At 42.9% G+C, this 19,534-nt stretch overlaps 2 protein-coding genes across 6 annotated transcripts in view; one reads left to right on the forward strand and one right to left on the reverse strand.

The window, feature by feature from the left end:
• LOC144594573 (pseudokinase FAM20A-like) overlaps positions 1-3,490 on the forward strand; it is a 50,258-nt gene extending 46,768 nt beyond the window's left edge. For all 3 annotated transcript variants that reach the window (XM_078401286.1, XM_078401285.1, XM_078401287.1), the window contains one exon: positions 624-3,490. In XM_078401286.1, coding sequence (XP_078257412.1) covers positions 624-891 — 268 coding nt within the window. In that variant the 3' untranslated portion in view covers positions 892-3,490. The remainder of the gene's footprint in view (positions 1-623) is intronic.
• Positions 3,491-4,268: 778 nt separating this feature from the next.
• Positions 4,269-19,534, reverse strand: part of LOC144594574 (platelet-derived growth factor subunit A-like) — a 64,170-nt gene continuing 48,904 nt past the window's right edge. For all 3 annotated transcript variants that reach the window (XM_078401289.1, XM_078401288.1, XM_078401290.1), the window contains 3 exons: positions 15,512-15,705; positions 10,804-10,916; positions 4,269-4,750 (listed from right to left, as the gene is read on the reverse strand). In XM_078401289.1, the coding sequence (XP_078257415.1) occupies positions 4,711-4,750; positions 10,804-10,916; positions 15,512-15,705 (347 nt within the window). In that variant the 3' untranslated portion in view covers positions 4,269-4,710. The remainder of the gene's footprint in view (positions 4,751-10,803; positions 10,917-15,511; positions 15,706-19,534) is intronic.

A 19,534-nucleotide genomic window follows, 5' to 3' on the forward strand; every position in this document is an offset into this window, starting at 1 on the left:
GAACTAGTGTGAACAGGTGATTGATGGTCAGCCTGGACTCGGTGAGCTGAAGGGCCTGTTTCCATGCTGTATCGCTAAACTAAATTAATTGATTAGTCCAGCAGTTAGAACTCTTCATGTGTTTGAATGTCAAATCCTACACTTTGATACAATGGCTTGGATAGGATTAATGAAATCCAGCCAATAATGTCCAGACTTCTGTATTTAACTGCGCAAGTACAGATGGCGGATATGACTCTCCTGTTTACACGATAATAGTTTTCATATGTTCGTAAGTTCTAGGAGAAGAATAAGGCCATTCGGCCCATCATGTCTACTCCGTCATTCAATCATGGCTGATCCATCATTCCCCCTCAACCCAATTCCCCTGCCTTCTCCCCATAACCCCTGACACGCATGCTACTCAAGAATTTGTCAATCTCCACCTTAAAAATATCCATTGACTTGGCCTCCACAATCGTCTGTGGCAATGAATTCCACAGATTCACCACCCTCTGGCTAAAACAATTCCTTCCTTCCCATCTCCTTTTTTTTGCCGCGAGCCTTACAATTGTTCTTGCCGTCAAATCGGGGCCCTTATGTTCCAACTGGGGACCCTAATTGTTGAATGGTCTGTTTTATAGAATAAAGAAGTCGACGCTCTTGCGCTTGGAGCTTCTGCTACAGCCAGGGTATCAACTCAGTGACGTGATGCGGGAGTCCCTGCTACGCGACGTTCTCAGTCCGGTGCTGACGGAGCCTCACCTGCTCGCTCTCGACAGACGCCTGCACTCAATACTGAGGACAGTTCGGGAATGTGTGCAACAGCACGGAGGAGCCGACGTGGTCACGGACGATGTGGGAGATGCGTTTGACGCAATGGACTTCAATAGCAGCGTGCTGGCCAGTTGACAGGCCACTAACGTCAGGGGAAAGGAGTTACGTATAAGGCCAAGGACAGTGACTTGACTGAGGATGGAACGCCCCCGACAAACAAACTCTCAGTTGATGTCTTAGCATTTGCATTACATCTCGTGCCACTTGCAGCCCATGCTGAAGATGTACTATCTGTTGACTGGCCCCGTCCTGTTTCAGAGCGCAGTTGCTGAGTCATCTGGCATTTCCTGGGGTTTTTCTGCGTTATTTCCTTTCTCGCCTCAGCCAGTAGGTGGAGCCCCAGCTCATAGGTTGAATGTTGCGTTCCGCAGGGTCTATGAGTCTCACCGCCAGTCATACCCATCCAGATGGGGCATGGACCTCCCTGTTAAACTTGGCATATCAGTGTCATAGCCAGAGCACCAGGTTTCATTTCATCCCTGAGGCTGTAACACCTTTCCAGTTACAAATCTATAAATTGGAGGTGGGTGAGGAAGCTTCCTAGAGAGATGTGCATGCTATGATGTTACAAGGATGTTGCCAGGACTCGAGGGCCGAAGCTATAGGGATAGGTTGAGCAGGCTTGGACTTTATTCCTTGGAGTACAGGAGGATGAGGGGTGATCTTAAAGAGGGTATAAGAACCCGAGGAATAGATAGGGTAAATGCACAGAATCTGTAGACTTTAGAGATACAATGTGAAAACAGGCCTTTTGGCCCACCGAGTCAGTGCCGACCAGCATTCACCACCAGCACTATCATACACACTAGAGACAAATTACAATTTTACCGAAGACAATTAACCTACAAACTTGTACATCTTTAGAGTACGGGAGGAAACAGGAGCACCCAGAGAAAACCCACGTGGTCCCAGGGAGAACGTGCAAAGACTATATGGACAGCACCCGTAGTCGGGATCGAACTGGGGTCTTTGGCGCTGAAGGCAGCAACACCACCACTGTGCCACTGTACCACAAAAACTGTGTCTTATACCCAGAGTATGAGAATCATGAATCAGAGGACATAGGTTTCAGGTGAGGGAGGAAAGATTTAATAGGAACCTGAGAGGCAACTTTTTTACACAAATGGTGGTAGGTAGATGGAACGAGCTGCCGGAGGAGGTAGTTGAGGCAGGTACTATCACAACGTTTAAGAAACATTTAGACAGGTACATGGATAGGACAGGTTTAGAGGGATATGGGCCAAACGCAGGAAGATGGGACTAGTGGGGATGGGCCATATTGGTCAGCATATGCAAGTTGGGCTGAAGGGCCTGTTTTTATGCTCTTTGACTCTATGACCCTATGACTGTGCTTTGGACAAGTTTACACAGAAATGTCTCCTCGCCACTGTCCCCAACAGCAGATATTGGATTTGGATTTTATGACCCTTGATACCACATATCTGCTCTGAGTGGAAGTGACAACGGTCTACTTGAATTCTCAATCCCAGCCAATATTAACTTGGACTTCAGAGGTCAAAACAGGGCAGGGCATAAACCAACCACACCACAATCCACTCTCTCCCTATTCAGCAGGATGCAGCTTTCCCTGATACACTATTCTATTCTCTTTTTCCTTTCGCCAATACCAATCTCAGCTGAATTGGGCCGAGAGGTAGAATATGGTCTTGAATAATGCTCCTCTGTGCCACAACACCTGCACCAAAAGCTGGACCCGTGCCTGACCTCGACATGTAGTTAGCACCTACCCACAGGTCAAGCATCTGTATGCAGCCAGCAGCAGTGGGCCAGGGGATGGGCAGGGCAGTGACTGTGGCTGAATGACTGAATTGATCAGCATCAGTGCAAGTTGGCAATGCATAAACCTTTCTACTGAATTGCCAACATTGAACCTTGGGGAGCTGAAGCAGCAAATTTCACGGACTCCATCTGAAGCATAGAACATTGAACCTTTACACAGAACATAGAAAAGTACAGCACAGGAACGTACAAATGGGTACAGAGAGTACCCATTGTCAGGATCAAACCCGGGTCTCTGGCGCTGTAAGGCAGCAACTCTACTGCTGCACCACTGTGCCGCACCTAAATCCAACTGCTAATATTTTTACCAGATATCACAAGATAATGGGTAGTTTTTATCTATTGGTGAAAAGATATTTCATTTTTTAAAATATTTCTACACAAATTGCTTTGAATGTGTATTCAGAATGAAGGAGTGGTATGACTATGGTTGAGAACTCACTGGCACTGGTCATCTTCATGGCAACCAGACTCATTTCAGTGCAGAGTTCATGCCTGTTGGCCAGCCTACACACACAGCCCATTGTGACCATGGGGTGAAAGGTAAAGACACAAGGAATTGCAGATGCTGGAATCTCGAGCAAAAACGCAAAGTGCTTGGAGGAACTCAACAGGTCAGGCTGCATCTGCAGAAGGAATGGATAGGTGACATTTCTTGTCGGAACCCTTCTTCAGATTGGATAATCAAGAGTTACTTTATCTCCTCATCAGCACCATTTGTCTTCATCAGGTGAAAAACACCAATATCCTTCGACGCACCCTGTAACAGGGAAGCTTGTAAAATATAATTTATAATTATAATATAAAATAATGTACTATTTAATTTTAGAGTGAACAAAATGTTCTTTTGTTTGTAGGAAGATAACAATCTCTTTTGGGGGAATTAAAAAGTATCTTGTATTCACTAATTTCTATTGCGTCCAGGAACCATTTTTGCTGATTTGAATTTCTTTCAATGTCTAATCAGTAATGTTTGAAATATATCTCATAAGTGTAGATGCTACGTCAATTAATCTATATCCCATTGAAGTACATTTCTGTAGAAACAAGGAACTGAAGATGATGGTTCATACAAAAGTTAGACACAAAGTGCTGGAGTAACGCAGCGGGTCAGGCAGCATCTTGGAAAGGATGAGTGGTGTTTTGGGTCAGGACCCTTCTTCACATTGCTAGTCTGAAGAAGGCTCCAGACCTGAAACATCACCCATTTTTTTTCTCCAGGGATGCTGCCTAACCTGCTGAGTTACTCCAGCACTTTGTGTCTATCTGAAGTATATTTCTCCATGATTAACTGTGTATAAAAGCAATGCTGAATAAGGTTCCAGCAGGGTGGGAAAGGCTGATGGAAATCTTCATTACTACCCCAACGAATAAATGTAGAAACACCTGCAAGGGGGATAGAGAGGCAGAGCGGTTTAGGGAGCAAAATCCCAACATTTAGGACTTTGGTACTGCCACAGATGATAGATCAATTAAAATGGGATATGATCAAGAGGCCAGAATTGGAGAGGCACAGATACCTTGGAGGTTCCTCGTTGATTCTCGTGATACCTTCATTATCACTTGCTTTGATTATTAATTTAACAATCACTTAGACTTTGCAGAAATTAAGACCAGATCAAAACTTTTTTTTTTTTTTGCTTTATTATATATCTGTTTACAGATTATTTTTTTTGTTACAGATCTTCAGTGTGAACCATAAGCCCCTTACCAGCAAAATGAAAGCTTAGAAACTAAACAAAAATGTCTCTCTTATCCAGAGTCCCCAGTCTGAGGATCGCTCCTCTCTGTATTATGGGACTGTCGCAAGTCACCAGATTGACCGCGGAGAGGTGCAGAAAAGGCAGCTTTTGTCCGTTATTGCACATCACGTGTGGACCAGGCAGGGTCCACTGTGAGCAAGAATCCAGAGCACTAAACATCCCATTCGCCCCAGCTCCACATGGCCTTCATTGGGCATTGGGCTTAAGGGAAGGATGCCTGCATAGTCCAAAAAGAGTGAAAGAGAATACTGCCTCTTTAATGCATGCAATATATTAGTTGTTTCTCATTGACGTGCTTTGTAGTCTTGTGTGCCAGCTCAAAGGTTGCCTCTCAGTTGTCAGTTGATTGTTTGTAATATTTTGAGGGAAACCTGGAAAAGAAACAAAATGTTGATTTTTGTTTAGTTTAGTTTAAGGATACAGCGCAGAAGCGGGCCCTTCAGCCCACCGAACACTAACACTATTCCGCATTTAAGAGGGACAATTATAATCATACTGACCCGATTAACCTACAAACCTGTAGGTCTTTGGAGTGTGGGTGGAAACCGAGATCACGGAGAAAACTGACACAGAACACGGGAAAAACATGCAAACTGTACAGATAAGCACCCGTGGTCAGGATCAAACACAGGACTCTGGCACTGAAAGGCACAACTCTACTGCTGCCCCACCATGCCACCCTAAATTTCTCTAACTTCTTGAACTCTAGAGAATTCTCGACAGTTTTCTTGAATTCTACCAGATTTCTTAAACTTTAAGTAAAACTCCCCTCCCCTAGTCGCCCTACTAGATCCACTGTTCACATCCTTGTATTCCTTCATTTATCAACTCTTCCCTAGCCAACAATTGGCCATTATAGGCTCCACCCTTCCTTGGTCATCTGTTGCCGGCTCTGCTTTGTTCTGGCCTTCTCTTGCCTCCAATTCCCTCCCCCCTACTTTCAGTGTGAAGAAGGGTCCAGAACCGAAACGTCACCCATCCTTTTTCTCCAGAGGATGCTGCCTGACCCACTGAGCTACTCCAGCACTTTGTGTCTATCTTAGATATAAACCACCATCTGCAGTTCCTTTCTACACAACATGATTATGGTATTCTGGATTAACTGCTTGATTGTGTCTTAACACTTGTTCAGAAACCAAAGCAGCTCAGTGGAATCAAGTGTTGGCCCTTCACCCACAGATTATATCACCCAATAATATGATATTGGGTCTCATTATTGGCCATAATATGACCCAATATCATATTAACCTGCAGCCAAGCTTAATATGATATCCTCTCTGTTGACTGAAACAGTCCTAAAATGAAAGGTGGTTCACCAGTCTCAACTACTCCTGGGATGTAAACATTTTAGGCATAAAACTCAGATATATCCATTCCCATTTCTGAAGGTTAAAGGTTTGACTGATGTGAAATTTAAAACAATTCAGTCTGAAAGACACTGCTAGCCTTTGTTACAGGTTGAGGCTGTGGTGCTTGCCGATCAAGATTGGGGAACATTCACTCTGCAACCAGACCTGTACAGATAGTGATAGTTGCTGATAGAGAAACCTAGGTGAATTTGACACCTCTCCTCGTGAACAGGAGAAGTTTAAATATTTCATGAGATCTTTCTTCTAATCACAAGATACATGCGATAGAAAATGCATACAAGGTCTTTTTCTATAATGAAGGCATCTTTTAAGTGTCGGGTTGTAGCTTAGTTTAGTCTAGTTTAAAGATACAGAGTGGAAACAGACTCTTTGGCCACTGAGCCCGCGCCAACTAACGATCACCTGTACACTAGTACTATCCAACATACTTGGGACAATTTACTCAAGCCAATTAACCTACAAACCTGCACGTCTTTGGAATGTGGGAGGAAACAGGCGCACCCGGAGAAAACGTACACGGTCACAGGGAGAACGTACTTACATTGAACGTATGAACATTGACTTCTCCAACTTTAGATAGTTCCTCTGTCCCTCTCTTCCCCTCCCCCTTCCCAGATCTCCCACTGTCTTCCTGTCTCCACCTATATCCTTCCTTTGTCCCGCCCCCCTACATCAATCTGAAGAAGGGTCACGACCCGAAACGTCACCCATTCCTTCTCTCCTGAGATGCTGCCTGACCTGCATTTTCTTACAACTCCGTACAGAGAGCACTCGTAGTCAGGATCAAACCCCGGTCTCTGGTGTTGTGAGGCAGCAACTCTACCACTGTGCCACCGTGAGGCCTGCTGTTCTATTGTGATGGCATCTTTTAACAGTGGTTTTATTTATTCATTTAGAGAATGTGGGCGTCGTAAACATGGCCGACATTTCCAACCCATTGTTTTTTTATGTTTGAGAAGGAGATGGTGAGCTGCCTTTATGAACTGCTGCTGCAGTCAATCTGATGAAGGAACAGCAACTGTGCTCTCGGGAAGTTCAAGATTTACACTAGTGATGATTAAGTAATTGCGATTATGTAACCCAGTGAAGATAATATGCACTTGGGATAATTAGGCACAGACTCAAATGTTTAAATAACCCGGCTCAGAACAATATGCCCGATTTCTCCATGTTTCTAAGAATTTTGAACTATGTTTCCTATTACCTATCAATGCTGCAAATAGCTTCTCAAACTGGGAATATCTTATCTCTGGTCTTTTTGCAAAAACGAAACCCTTAAATGAAGTAGAGAAAATTTCACATCCATACTCCCAATTCCCACAGACTATTTAATCCAGCTTTAAACTGCTGGTCAGAAGCAGAAGACAATTGTATAATGCACACGCTCGCATAATCCAGGCTGTAAAATCAATTATGAACATAGAACATAGAAATGTACAGCACAGGAACACAATGTTTATGCCAAACATGATGCAATGTTCAACTGTTCTCATCTCCCTGTACTTGATCCATATCCTTCTATTCCCTGCACTTCCATGCGCCGATCTAAAAGCCTCCTAAATGCCACTATCATATCAGCTTCCACCACCACCCCTGGCAATGTGTTCCAGGCCCCCACCATACACCGTGTAAAAAAAACCTCCGCACATCTCCATTAAACGTTTACCCTCTCACTTTATGCCCTCTAATGTTGGACAATACCACCGTGCGGAAAAAGGTTCTGACTGTCTACCTCATCTATGCCACTCATGATTTTTTTTTATATAGTCTAATTTATTCATTTATAAACACTCTCATATATTGTGATTTGGCTGCCATTTCCTGCTATATCTTTTGCAACTTGTAGAAAACATACGAAGTGCATTATGAGATAATACTCTTTGGGTGAAATGAAAAACCTTGGAGATAAGCAGCAGGACAGGCAGCATCCGTGAACAGAGAGAATTAAATTGGAAGTTGATTGGGAATGGGAAAGGCTAGAGGTAAAGAGGACTTAAAGTGTTCAATAGTTCAATGGTACTTCATTGTCAGATGTGCCAAGGTACAGTGAAACTCTTTATTGCATATGGTTCAGTAAAAGTTTTAGTATAAAGAAGGTAGACACAAAATGCTGGAACGGGACAGGCAGCATCTCTGGATAGAAGGAATGGGTGCTGTTTCGGGTCGAGACACTTCTTCAAAGAAGAAGGTCAACCATTCTACTATCCAAAGATGCTGCCTGAGTTACTCCAGCAGTTTGTGTCTATCTTCGGTATAAACCAGCATCTGCAGTTCCTTCCTACACAAAGTATTAATATACATAAGAACATCTTAGATTCAGTACAAATGTATAGAAATAGTACACTGACACAGTGTACAAGAGTTGCCATGTTTGGTGTCATTGTCAAGTCCCAGTAGAGAATGGCAGAGGAGAGGAGGAAAGAAAGGGGAAAGCACATACATGATTGTGGGATGACAAAGGGTAGCATTATGCAAGTCAAAATGAAACGCAGCGGAGAATTATCCAACATTTAAACCCAGTGTTGAGTGGAGAAGAGTAATAATTTACATTTGCTGATAAATGAAATGCTTTTCTTTTATCTCACGAGTTTCACTGGAAAATGTCCAAGGGCACAGAGGTCACTGAAGATGTTGGGCAATGAAGTGAAGTGATGGGCAACTGGAAGCTGAGGGTCACATTTGCACTCTGAACACATTCGTTTCCCGATACATATTTGGCCTCTCCGTTGTAAAAGGTTCCACATAGTTAGCCACAAAGTCCTGGAGTAACTCAGCGGGTCAAGCATTTTATTACTCCAGCACTTTGAGTCTTTTCTTTTGTAAACCAGCATCTGCAGTCCACAATGTCCACATTGTTAGGTGTGGGTTCATTGGAACAAATGCTATTCCTATTGTTGACACTAGGTGGGGCACTTCTCCATTCCAAGATCTGAGTGCTGATTGTCATTTGTGTAAGTAGCAGATGTTCCCATACCATCAGCAGGTGATAGACAGTTTGGTGCTCTTGTGTGGGAACGTAACAGAGATTATAGAGAGACTGAGTGAGAGGGTAAAGATCTGCCAAGTGGAGTTTAATAGATCATAAAACAGTACAGCACAAAAACAAGCTCTTTGGATGAATGAATGGAAAATAGGAATATTCATAAATCGTTCAGGAGGAAAGGTGAAGTTGGGTAACAGATGAATTTAGAAATACGTGTTGAATCAGTTAGACTAATGATCAAAAGAGCCAATGGAGATTGGAGTAAAGCAAAATAAATGTTACAATGATATAATTTTTAAGAATGTTTTTCATTACTTGACCTATAAAGAGGTAGATTCAGCAACTCGTTACAATTGTGGGAATTTATGAATGCTGCCAAATGTGGAGGCAATTGACCTGAGGAGGAAGCTCAGGTTATACCAAAGGAGCTGGACCAATTTTATGAATGGGCTGAACAATGATACCTGCTAATTTATAGAAACAGAGCAGAAATGGGTGACATGTACAGGAAGGAGCTGCTTTTGCTGGTTTACACCGAAGAAAGACCCAAAATGCTGAAGTAACTCAGAACGCAGCATCTCTGGATAGAAGGAGTGGGTGACATTTCAGGTTGAGACCCTTCTTCAGTCTGAAGAATGGTCTCAATAGACAATAGACAATAGGTGCAGGAGTAGGCCATTCAGCCCTTCGAGCCAGCACTGCCATTCAATGTGATCATGGCTGATCATTCTCAATCAGTACCCCGTTCCTGCCTTCTCCCCATACCCCCTGACTCCGCTATCCTTAAGAGCTCTATCCAGCTCTCACTTGAATGCATTCAGAGAATTGGTCTCCACTGCCTTCTGAGGCAGAGAATTCCACAGATTCACAACTCTCTGACTGAAAAAGTTTATCCTCATCTCCGTTCTAAATGGCCTACCCCTTATTCTTAAACTGTGGCCCCTTGTTCTGGACTCCCCCAACATTGGGAACATGTTTCCTGCCTCTAACGTGTCCAACCCCTTAATAATCTTATACATCTCGACACGAAACGAGATGTTTCCCATTCCTTCTTTCCAGAGATGCTGCTTGTTCCGCTGAGTTACTCCAGCATTTTGTGTCTATCTTGGGTGATATGTATGCTCCATGAATGGTGTCAAGATAAATCTTTAATGATCATTTCACTGGTCAATCTATACGAGTAACAATGTTCACCTTATCTACGGCCTGTTTCCAAAGCTAACGTGAATAAATTCCTTGTTCACACATATTGCAAAAGACCAGTCCATCTGAGTAAATTAAGATTTGTGCCAAATACACTGTGCGGTCCATACGTGACAATAAAGAAACATTTGAACCATTGAAGCTCCTTTCTAACAGGAGAGTTTGTGTGGTATCCTGGCCATGTCATTAAAGACAAACAATCTGATCATTTATTTCTGTCTGAGGAAGGGTCTCGACCTGAAACGTCACCCATTCCTTCTCTCCAGAGATGCTGCCTGTCCCGCTGAGTTACTCCAGCATTTTGTATCTATCTTCGATTTAAACCAGCATCTGCAGTTCCTTCTTACACCTGATCATTTCTTTAGTTGGTGTTTATGGCAGCACTTTTATACAATTTGGTTAATGTGTTCCTTTTATTACAACAGGTAGACACAAAATATTGGAGTAACTCAGTGAGTCAGGCAGCATCTCTGGAGAGAAGGAATGGGTGACGTTTCGGGTTGAGACCCTTCTTAAGACAGTTTTATTTTATTACAACAGTTGTTCTTAACAGCAAAACAACTTTGGATCAGTGCTTACAAAAGCGTTATGTTAACTTTTTTCTTATTATTAGTGTGCTTGGAAAAGTTAATAATTTGCGATGTTCTTTGCATCACTTCTCAGTTCATTTGTTTGCCTGACACATTTGGTTTATTTTGTGTCGTCATAGAAATTCTAACGTCACCCTACGCAAAATAATATTTGGCATGGATTGGAAAATTGTGTGAATCTTTTGATATCTGAAGCTGAAACATTGCGACACATCGTGAGCCAGAACAAAGACCGTGTGACATCGACTCAATTAGATATGTAAAAAGTGTCCCCTCACCTTGGATGATGTAACTTTGCTAGCTCTGTACAGTTACAGCTTAGATGCTCTCTGATGCTTACAGTGTGAATGGTGAGTTCTTTCCGACCATATCGATAAGATAACTTGGCAATCTGCAAATGAAGAACAGTTCTGATCAGTCCAAAGTGCCACTATCAATACTTCCGTGAAGTATATACGCAAAGAAACGTAAGAAATGGCATCAGCAATGAAATAAAAATTCCTGTAATAAAACCGTTGAAGAATTGCAAATATCAGATTCACTTCCAAAGATGCTGCACTGCACGTGCTCCTGCTTTCCATTTATGTCTGAAGAAGGGTCTCAACCCAAAACGTCACCCATTCCTTCCATCCAGAGATGCTGCCTGTCCCGCTGAGTTACTCCAGCATTTTGTGTCTATCTTTCATTTATGTTAGATATGTGACTGCACGGTGGCGCAGTGGTAGAGTTGCAGCCATATAGTGCCACAGACCCAGGTTCGATTCTGACTACGGGTGCCATCTGTATGGAGTTTGTATGTTCTCCCCGAGACCTGCGTGGGTTTTCTCCAGGTGCTCCGGTTTCCTCCCACAGTCTAAAGACACACAGGTTTGTAGGCTAATTGGCATGGTAAACTTGTAAATTGTTCCTTGTGTGCAGGATAATGCACGGGGATTAGTGGTCAGTGTGAACGGTGGGTTATAGGTACAGTTTCTGCGCTGTTCCTCTAAAGTCTCAAAGTAAAGTCAAGGGAGAGAAAGAGGAAGATCCCTTATTAATTGTGCCCCCTCAGTGATGACGAAGAGCTATGGATCTAGACCTTCATGTCACTGTTGTTCGATATTGGAAATAAAGCCGACTGTGCAATGAATATCAGTGTGGTCAAAGCTGATCTGGTATCATGACTGATGCCAGTGTATATACATAACACAAATGAGTTGTACAATATATATTTCTGTGAAATAAGTAGAATGGTAGGACATGCTCCTTGACAATTCTTGTGCTATTTTGAGACATTTCCTTTGCAGGAAATGCATTCAGTTGCTTCAATTCATTCTCAGTTCCTGAGCGTGGGTAATGCACTAGAGGACTGCAGGGAATAGTGTCTGGCACTCCCAGTGTCAGGAGCTAGGGTGGCATTGAACAAGTGCAGAGGGTTTTGCTGGGAAACGCACCCTGACAGGACAAAACACATGGTTGAAGTCTGGCTTGCAGCACGCCATGGCTTGCAGGGGGGAAGGCTCCAAGCCGGCCCCTGTGGTCGAACGCAAGACCAGGTGGACTGCCACCTGCAGGGGGGGAGGTCTCTGAGATGGCCCCCTCTCATCCCATGAAGACCAGAGGGACCAGGTGGATAGAGATGGTGACGATGACGGACGTGATGGGCGAGAAGAGCGAGGCTGGTAGGAGAGGGAACCGGGGTCCAGCCCTTGAGGTCGGCTGTGGGGCACAAAGATGGATGGGCGACGAGAGAAATGTCGCGTCCAAGGAAGGCGATGGCTTGAGGCCTGCAGCAGCCTGGGACTCGCCTGGGTCGGGCACCGCTCATAAGAACTAGAGCGTGGACTGGACTTTGAAAATGGCATCAAAGCAATGGCGCCTCTTGCATGCGGGCTCAGTAATCTATTTCTGCACACTTTGCTAAACGGGGATGTGCTTAGGTAGGGCAATAATCTACTGGACCGTATATAAGAAAATAATTTCACTGTGGGTTTGCACATGTGACAATAAAAGCACCATTGAACCCTTGAATAACAGGCCGATACAAGAGTAAAAGAACAAGATTGCAATGATAAAATAGTCAACTTCATGGTTTGCATAAATTCAAAAAGTTAAGGCAGCTTAAAGGTTTGGGAGATAACACTTCCGCTTCTTGGGTTTTGGGGCTGATACAAGCTTGGTTTTTTGTTGGCATTAAATAGATCTAAATTTGGAATAAAATCTAAAATGAGACATTCCACCATCTTATGATTAATTTGGATAACATTTGAAGAAACCTTTCCATAAACCCCAGTCTGCCCACTCGTTAAATAGCATTGCAGGTTATTATTTACTAGTTCTGTGCTCTAAAAAAATGTAATTCCAGCAAAAGAACGTATTTTTTTGATTCTCGCTGCCTTCTAAATTAGGAAGTTAAATTTGACTTAATGTACATCCAAAGTAAGCACGGTCATTACACAAGGATGTGTTTCATTAAGTGCCAAGGTTGCTTAAGCTTGGTCAACACTGAGTAGGTGTTGTGCACAAATGTTGTTGGGGCCAGTTCCTTTTCTTGCATTCTGTCCCAGATCCTGCAGAGCTTACAAACTGAAATATCCAAACACAAAAGCAAAATACTGCAGATGCTGAAACTCTGAAATTAAAAGCATAATACTGGAAGATCTCAGCAAGTCAGATAGCAACTGTGGAGAGAAAATAGATTGATGACTTTCATTTGAACTGGGAAAGGTGTCATATTTAAACATTAACTCTGTTTCACTCTTTATGGAATGCTGCTTGATCTGTAGATTATTTCCCCCATTTTCTGCAATTATTACCCAATGCAAATCTACTTTCTAGTGGAAACAATTGCCTTCTTTAAACTTCAGATTATGGATTCCGACTTTATTCCCTTCATCTCTCTATTGTCCTCTTTGCCTGTCTTTCCACCATAGAGATCCCAGCCACTAACAAGTTGAATTGTAGTTTGTAGTTGACCACAATATTAAAAAACACAACAGAGTTTTTCACTGTACCTCAGTACACTTGACAATAATAATTATTGTCATTACCACCCTACGCTCCACCCCATTGCAAGGCTGAAATTTTAAGATATCACATCAGTCACTTTTGTATCTTCCATGTGTTCAATTGTAGAGAGTTGTGGACATAGCCCAAACCAACCTCCCTTCCATTGACTCCATCTACACTTCACACTGCCTCGGCAAGGCCACCAGCATAATCAAGGATGAGTCTCACCCCCATAACTCCCTCCTCCCCTCTCCCATCAGGCAGGAGATAGAGAAGTTTGAAAATGCACATCTCCAGATTCAGGGACAGTTTCTTCCCAGCCGTGATCAGGCAACTTAACCACCCTACCAACAACTAGAGTGCAGTCCTGACTTACCATCAACCCCATTGGAGACTCTCGGACTATCTTTAATCAAACTTTACTGGACTTGATCTTGCACGAAACATTATTCCTTTTATCCTGTATCTGTACCCTGCGGACTGTAATAAATGTGTCGTTTTTTCGCTGACTAGATAACATAAAACAAAAAAGCTTTTCAATGTACCTCGGTAAACGTGACAATAAAAAAACTAGATTTAAACGTAGCAAATCTTTGTATCTTTCTGAATCAATGTCGGTTGTGTCAGTTGGGACAAGTCTCACATTGCAACCTTGAAACCAGGACATGATACAACATTACTTGGCTCTACCTTGAAGGAAAATTGTTCAGGAAATTGTAAACTACGTCATGAAAATGTTTGAATGAGGAAATGAGAGTTGGCTTCCTTCAGCCAACACTAGCACCACAGATTGTCATTGACCCAATTCAATGTTCGTGGAGTTAAAATGGCTGAACTATTTACCCATGTCTCAATGGTAACCCTTTTCAAATATTGAAATATCTCTCTAGTCCAGAAATGGGCTAAATAAGGACCTGACACATTTAGCGTGCAAATATTGGACTTCAAGACATTGAGGCGTTCTCTTCACCAAATACCTCAGGTGTGGCTACTGAGTGAGCAACTTCCTAATTTGGAAGGCATCAATGACAAGAATCAAAAAATAAATTATTTTGCTGGAATGACACTTTTTAATTTAGTTTATTTTAGTTTACCGAGGTACAGTGAAAAGCTTTTTTGTTGCCTGCTGTCTAGTCAGCGGGAAGACTATACATGACTACATTCAATCCATCCACAGTGTACAGATACGGGATAAAGGGAATAACATTTTGTGCAAGATAAAGTCCAGTAAAGTCCGATTAAAGATAGTCTGAGGGTCTCCAATGAGATAGATGGTAGTTCAGAACTGTGGTTGGTGATAGGATGGTTCTGTTGCCTGACAACAGCTGGGAAGAAACTGTCCCTGAATCTGGAGGTGTGCATTTTCACACACCTATACATTCTCTACCTCTTGCCTGGTGAGAGAGGGGAGAAGAGGAAGTGTCCAGGGTGAGACTTGTCCTTGATTATGCTGGTGGCCGTGCCGAGACAGCGTGAGGTAGATGGAGTCAATGGAAGGGAAGTTGGTTTGCATGATGGTCTGGGCTGCGTCCACAATTCTCTGCAATTTGTTGGATGGAGCTGTTCCCAAATTATGCTGTGATGCATCCTGATAAAATGCTTTCTACGGCACATCTGTAGAAGTTGGTGAGCCTGCAATTCTATTTAACAAGTGGGCAGACTGGGGTTTATGGAAAGTTTTCTTCAAATGTTACCCAAATTAATCATGAGATATCTCATTTTAGATTTTATTCCAAATTTAGCTCCATTGAATACCCATGAATCCACCTTGTTTCAGCCCCAATATCCAAGAATCTGAAGTGCTTTCGCCTGAACCTTTAAGGAGTTTGGCTAAACGTATTGAATTGGTGTACACCAGAAGTTAACTATATTCTTTGTAGACAGTGTTGACTTACTGAGTGGAACTACCTTGGGAATTAATTCACAGGATACTGAGCAGACTTTAGAAATCTTATTAAAAGCTGCGGTTACAGAATATCAACACGTTGCAGTACCTACCTGAAAAGATCTGTAACTTGCATGAGAGGGAATGCATTTATAAGTCTTGGTGTTACAACAGCCAGAACAGCGCTGTATTTCAACACATGATGGCCACAGAAAGAAGCCCACTGAAGTAGGGTCCACTTTGTACCGAGGAACATCAACCGTGACTATTCTTGTTTTGCATCCAGCTGCTTTTGGTCTGCTGTGCACTTTGATTATGAGGAGAGAAAATGAAAAAATTATTGCTTTCAAAGTACATTCTTGCCTATTTTTAGTTTAGTTTAGTTTAGAGATACAGCGTGGAAACAGGCCCTTCGGCCAACCGAGTCCACACCGACCAGCGATCCCCACACATTAACATTACCCTACACACACGACAGACAATTTTTACATTTATGCTGTGCCAATTAACCTTACAAACCAGTACATCTTTGGAGTGTGGGAGGAAACTGAAGTTCTCGGAGAAAACCCACGCAGGTCACGGAGAGAACGTACAAACTCCATACAGACAAGTCAGGATCGAACATGGGTCTCTGGCATTGTAAGCGCTGTAAGGCAACAACTCTACTGCTGTGCCACCGTGTTGCCCATTCTACCTTGAATTCCTAACTCCCAGCCTGGTTTTGCTGACAATAAAAATCGAATGTTGCATTAGTTGTGACAAGAAGTGCTCTTTCCATTTCCTCCAGGGAATGCACATGCACATTGCATACATCCGCCCCCGACACACCACCTAGCTCCCAGAAAACAAAATATGGGTACCTGTTATTCTGACTCATAGGTTTATAAGTAATGGGTGCAGAATTAGGCCATTCGACCCATTCAATCATGGCTGATCTATTTTTCCCTCTCAACCCCATTCTCCCGCCTTCTCCCCGTAACCCCTGACACCCTTACTAATCAAGAATCTATAAATCTTCGCCTTAAAAATATCCATTGACTGGGCCTCCGCAGCCTTCTGTAACAATGAATTCCACAGATTTGCTACCCTCTGACGAAAGAAATTCCTCCTCATATCCTTCCAAAAGGTAAGTCTTTTTATTCAGAGGCTACGGCCTCGTCCGAGACCCTCCCATTAGTGTTCAGGCCTTTCACTATTCGGTAAGTTTCAATGAAGTTCCGCTCATCCTTTTAAACTCCAGCGAATACAGGCCCCGTGGTGCCAAACACTCAGCATGGATTCATTCAGAGATGGTGTTGTTTGACATGGAGACATAGAAAATAGGTGCAGGGGTAAGCCATTTGGCCCTTCGAGCCAGCACCGCCATTCAATATGATCATGGCTGATCATCCAGATTCAGTACCCAGTTCCTGCTTTCTCCCCATATCCCTTGATTCCGTTAGCCCTAAGAGCTAACTCTCTCTTGAAATCATCCAGTGAATTGGCCTCCAGTGCCTTCTGTGGCAGAGAATTCCACAGATTCAAAACTCTGGATGAAAAAGTTTTCCCTCCATCTCAGTCCTTCTCTGCCTGTTACAACAAACACCTCCATGACTGACTGATTGCCCTTATGAAAGTGTGAGGCCATATGCAGATTGGAGGAACAGCACCCCTTACTTTGCTTGGGTAGTTTACAACCCAATGCGTATGAACGTTGATTCTCACCTAACACTCCCCTCCCCCTTCCACCATTAAAAGTTGGTGAACCAGTTCCACAGTTCACAACGATGTACCCCTCTTGGGATCACACCATCCCTAGCCAACAATCAGCCTATCGGAACCATCCTTCCTGATGTCATGTTACCAGTCCAAACTCAAACTGAACTGAAAACTGAACTGAACGGAACAAATTTGTCTTGGTCTTTTCCTGCTTCCAGTTCCTCCCCCCTGCAATCAGTCTGAAGAAGGGTTCCGACCCGAAACGTCACCTATCCATTTTCGATCCCAACTATGGGTGCTGTCTGTATGGAGATTGTACGTACTCCCCGTGACCATGTGGGTTCTCTCCGAGGTCTTCGGTTTCCTCCCACACTCCCAGGTTTGTAGGTTAATTGGCTCAGTGTATGTGTAAATTGTCCCTAGTATATATAGGATAGCGTTAATGTGCGGGGACTCTGTGGGCCGAAGGGCCTGTTTCCGCATTGTATCTCTAAACTACATTAAATGTCTCTCAATTACTCTCAAGGATCTGCTTTAAAATAAGTCCTACCCTGACCTTCTCTATTGAATAAAGTCACTGGAATTTATTTATCTGGAATGGAATTCAATTTGATACGTTACTTATGAAAGTAATTTGCTGACTTTGAATTCTATATTCCCAGTGACACATATCACAAGTTTTCAAGGATCGTAGTCATCTAACGTGGAAACCGGCCCTCGTGACTTTAGTGTCCATGACAACTATCAACCACCCAATTACACTATTCTCCTTTTTTCACATTCTCAGCAGCTCTCCCCAGGTTCGACCACCCACCAATTTAGAGTGACCAATTAACCTACCAACCCAGGCGTGTTTGAGAAATGGGGGAAACCGGAGCACCCGGAGGAAATCCATGCCGTTACAGAGAGAACAAACAAATTTCACACTGACAGGGCTGGAGGTTAGAATTGAACCAAAGTTTCAAGCGATGTGAGGCAGCAGATCTCGTGTTCACCAAGAAACATATTAGAGGACAACCTTCTTCCATTTCCATGAAGGTAAAGACATAAAAGTTAAAGTTGACATCTTTCAAGAAGAGTAACATAGATTGCACTGGAGTTGACAGTAATGTACATTTGTTAACAGAGCATCATCACACCTTGGAAGAAAGCCATCAAGCTATTTTCTCAGCATTCATGTAATCCCGTTCCTTATTCCCCTACAACCCTGCAAGTTGAATCTTCTACCACCACCCTTTCAGACCGTTACTTCCAGATCAAGATCACTTGATCCGTGAAAAATATTTTTCTCAGATCAGCTTTGGCTCTTCCTCCCTGTTCCTTTAAATCTGCATCCTCCAAAAGCTGGCATTTCTGCCAGAGGAAACTCTTTTGTTTCCTTCACTCTGTTTCAGTCCTGGACAATTCGGAACACTTCTTTCACATTACCCCACACCTCTAAGGAGGACAATCATAATTTCTCCAATCTGACCCCTTACATTGTGACGATCCTACTTAATCTTCTCTGCACCCTCTAATGGAGCTTCCCATACTTGCTTTTGGTGCAACGACCAAAACTGGATGCAGATCTTCATTGTTTTATAAGAGTTCAATGTAACCTCAACAGATTTGGCCTTTACAACACCACCTAAAACCACTTTCTGGTGCAGCAGCATCATATATTTCTGCACATATACATGCCAATTACTGTCCATATGCCTCTTTGCAATTGAGCCATTTATATTGTTATCTTTCCATATTCGTGCTGACTGTATACTTCACTTTGCTGTTTCCTGCTTTTAATTTCAGGGATCAACTGAGTGAATTTCCTCTGAATTGCTTCCTTTCCTGATTGAAAGATGCAGCAGTAAAACCTTTGGCCCATCGAGTCCACACCGACCATCGTTCACCCTTTCACACTAGTTCTATGTTATGCCACTTTTGCATCTACTGGGGGGCAATTTACTAAAACTGTCAACCTACAAACTCAGCACCCAAGGTCAGGATTGAACCTGGGTTCGATCGAACCTGCACGCAGATGATACAAGAGAGATGGAAATACAGTGTGAGGAGAACGCAGAGTCTGCAACACGACATAGACAGGTGAGATAAGTGGGAAAATATTTGTCACAGGAGTGTAATGTGAGGAAATGCGAGGTTATTTAATTAAACGGAAAGTATGAAAAAACAGAATAGTATTCAAATCCAGAGAACCTGTCGAATGTAACTAAGCAGAGGGATCTGGATTTCCCAGAAAACCTCCCTAAATAAGGAGAACAAAACCATACATGGTACTCAGTTTATAGACCCACCAACACCCTCATAGATGAAGCATAACTTAATTTGCTTTCAAATACCAAACTGCCTTCCTAAAGGATTTCATTGTACCTTGGCACATGTGACAAAAACGTACCATTGAACCATTGTATTGATGCTGTCCTTAGATGACATCTCTATAA

Source organism: Rhinoraja longicauda, chromosome 6 (assembly GCF_053455715.1).
Source record: "Rhinoraja longicauda isolate Sanriku21f chromosome 6, sRhiLon1.1, whole genome shotgun sequence".
Lineage (NCBI taxonomy): Eukaryota > Metazoa > Chordata > Chondrichthyes > Rajiformes > Arhynchobatidae > Rhinoraja > Rhinoraja longicauda.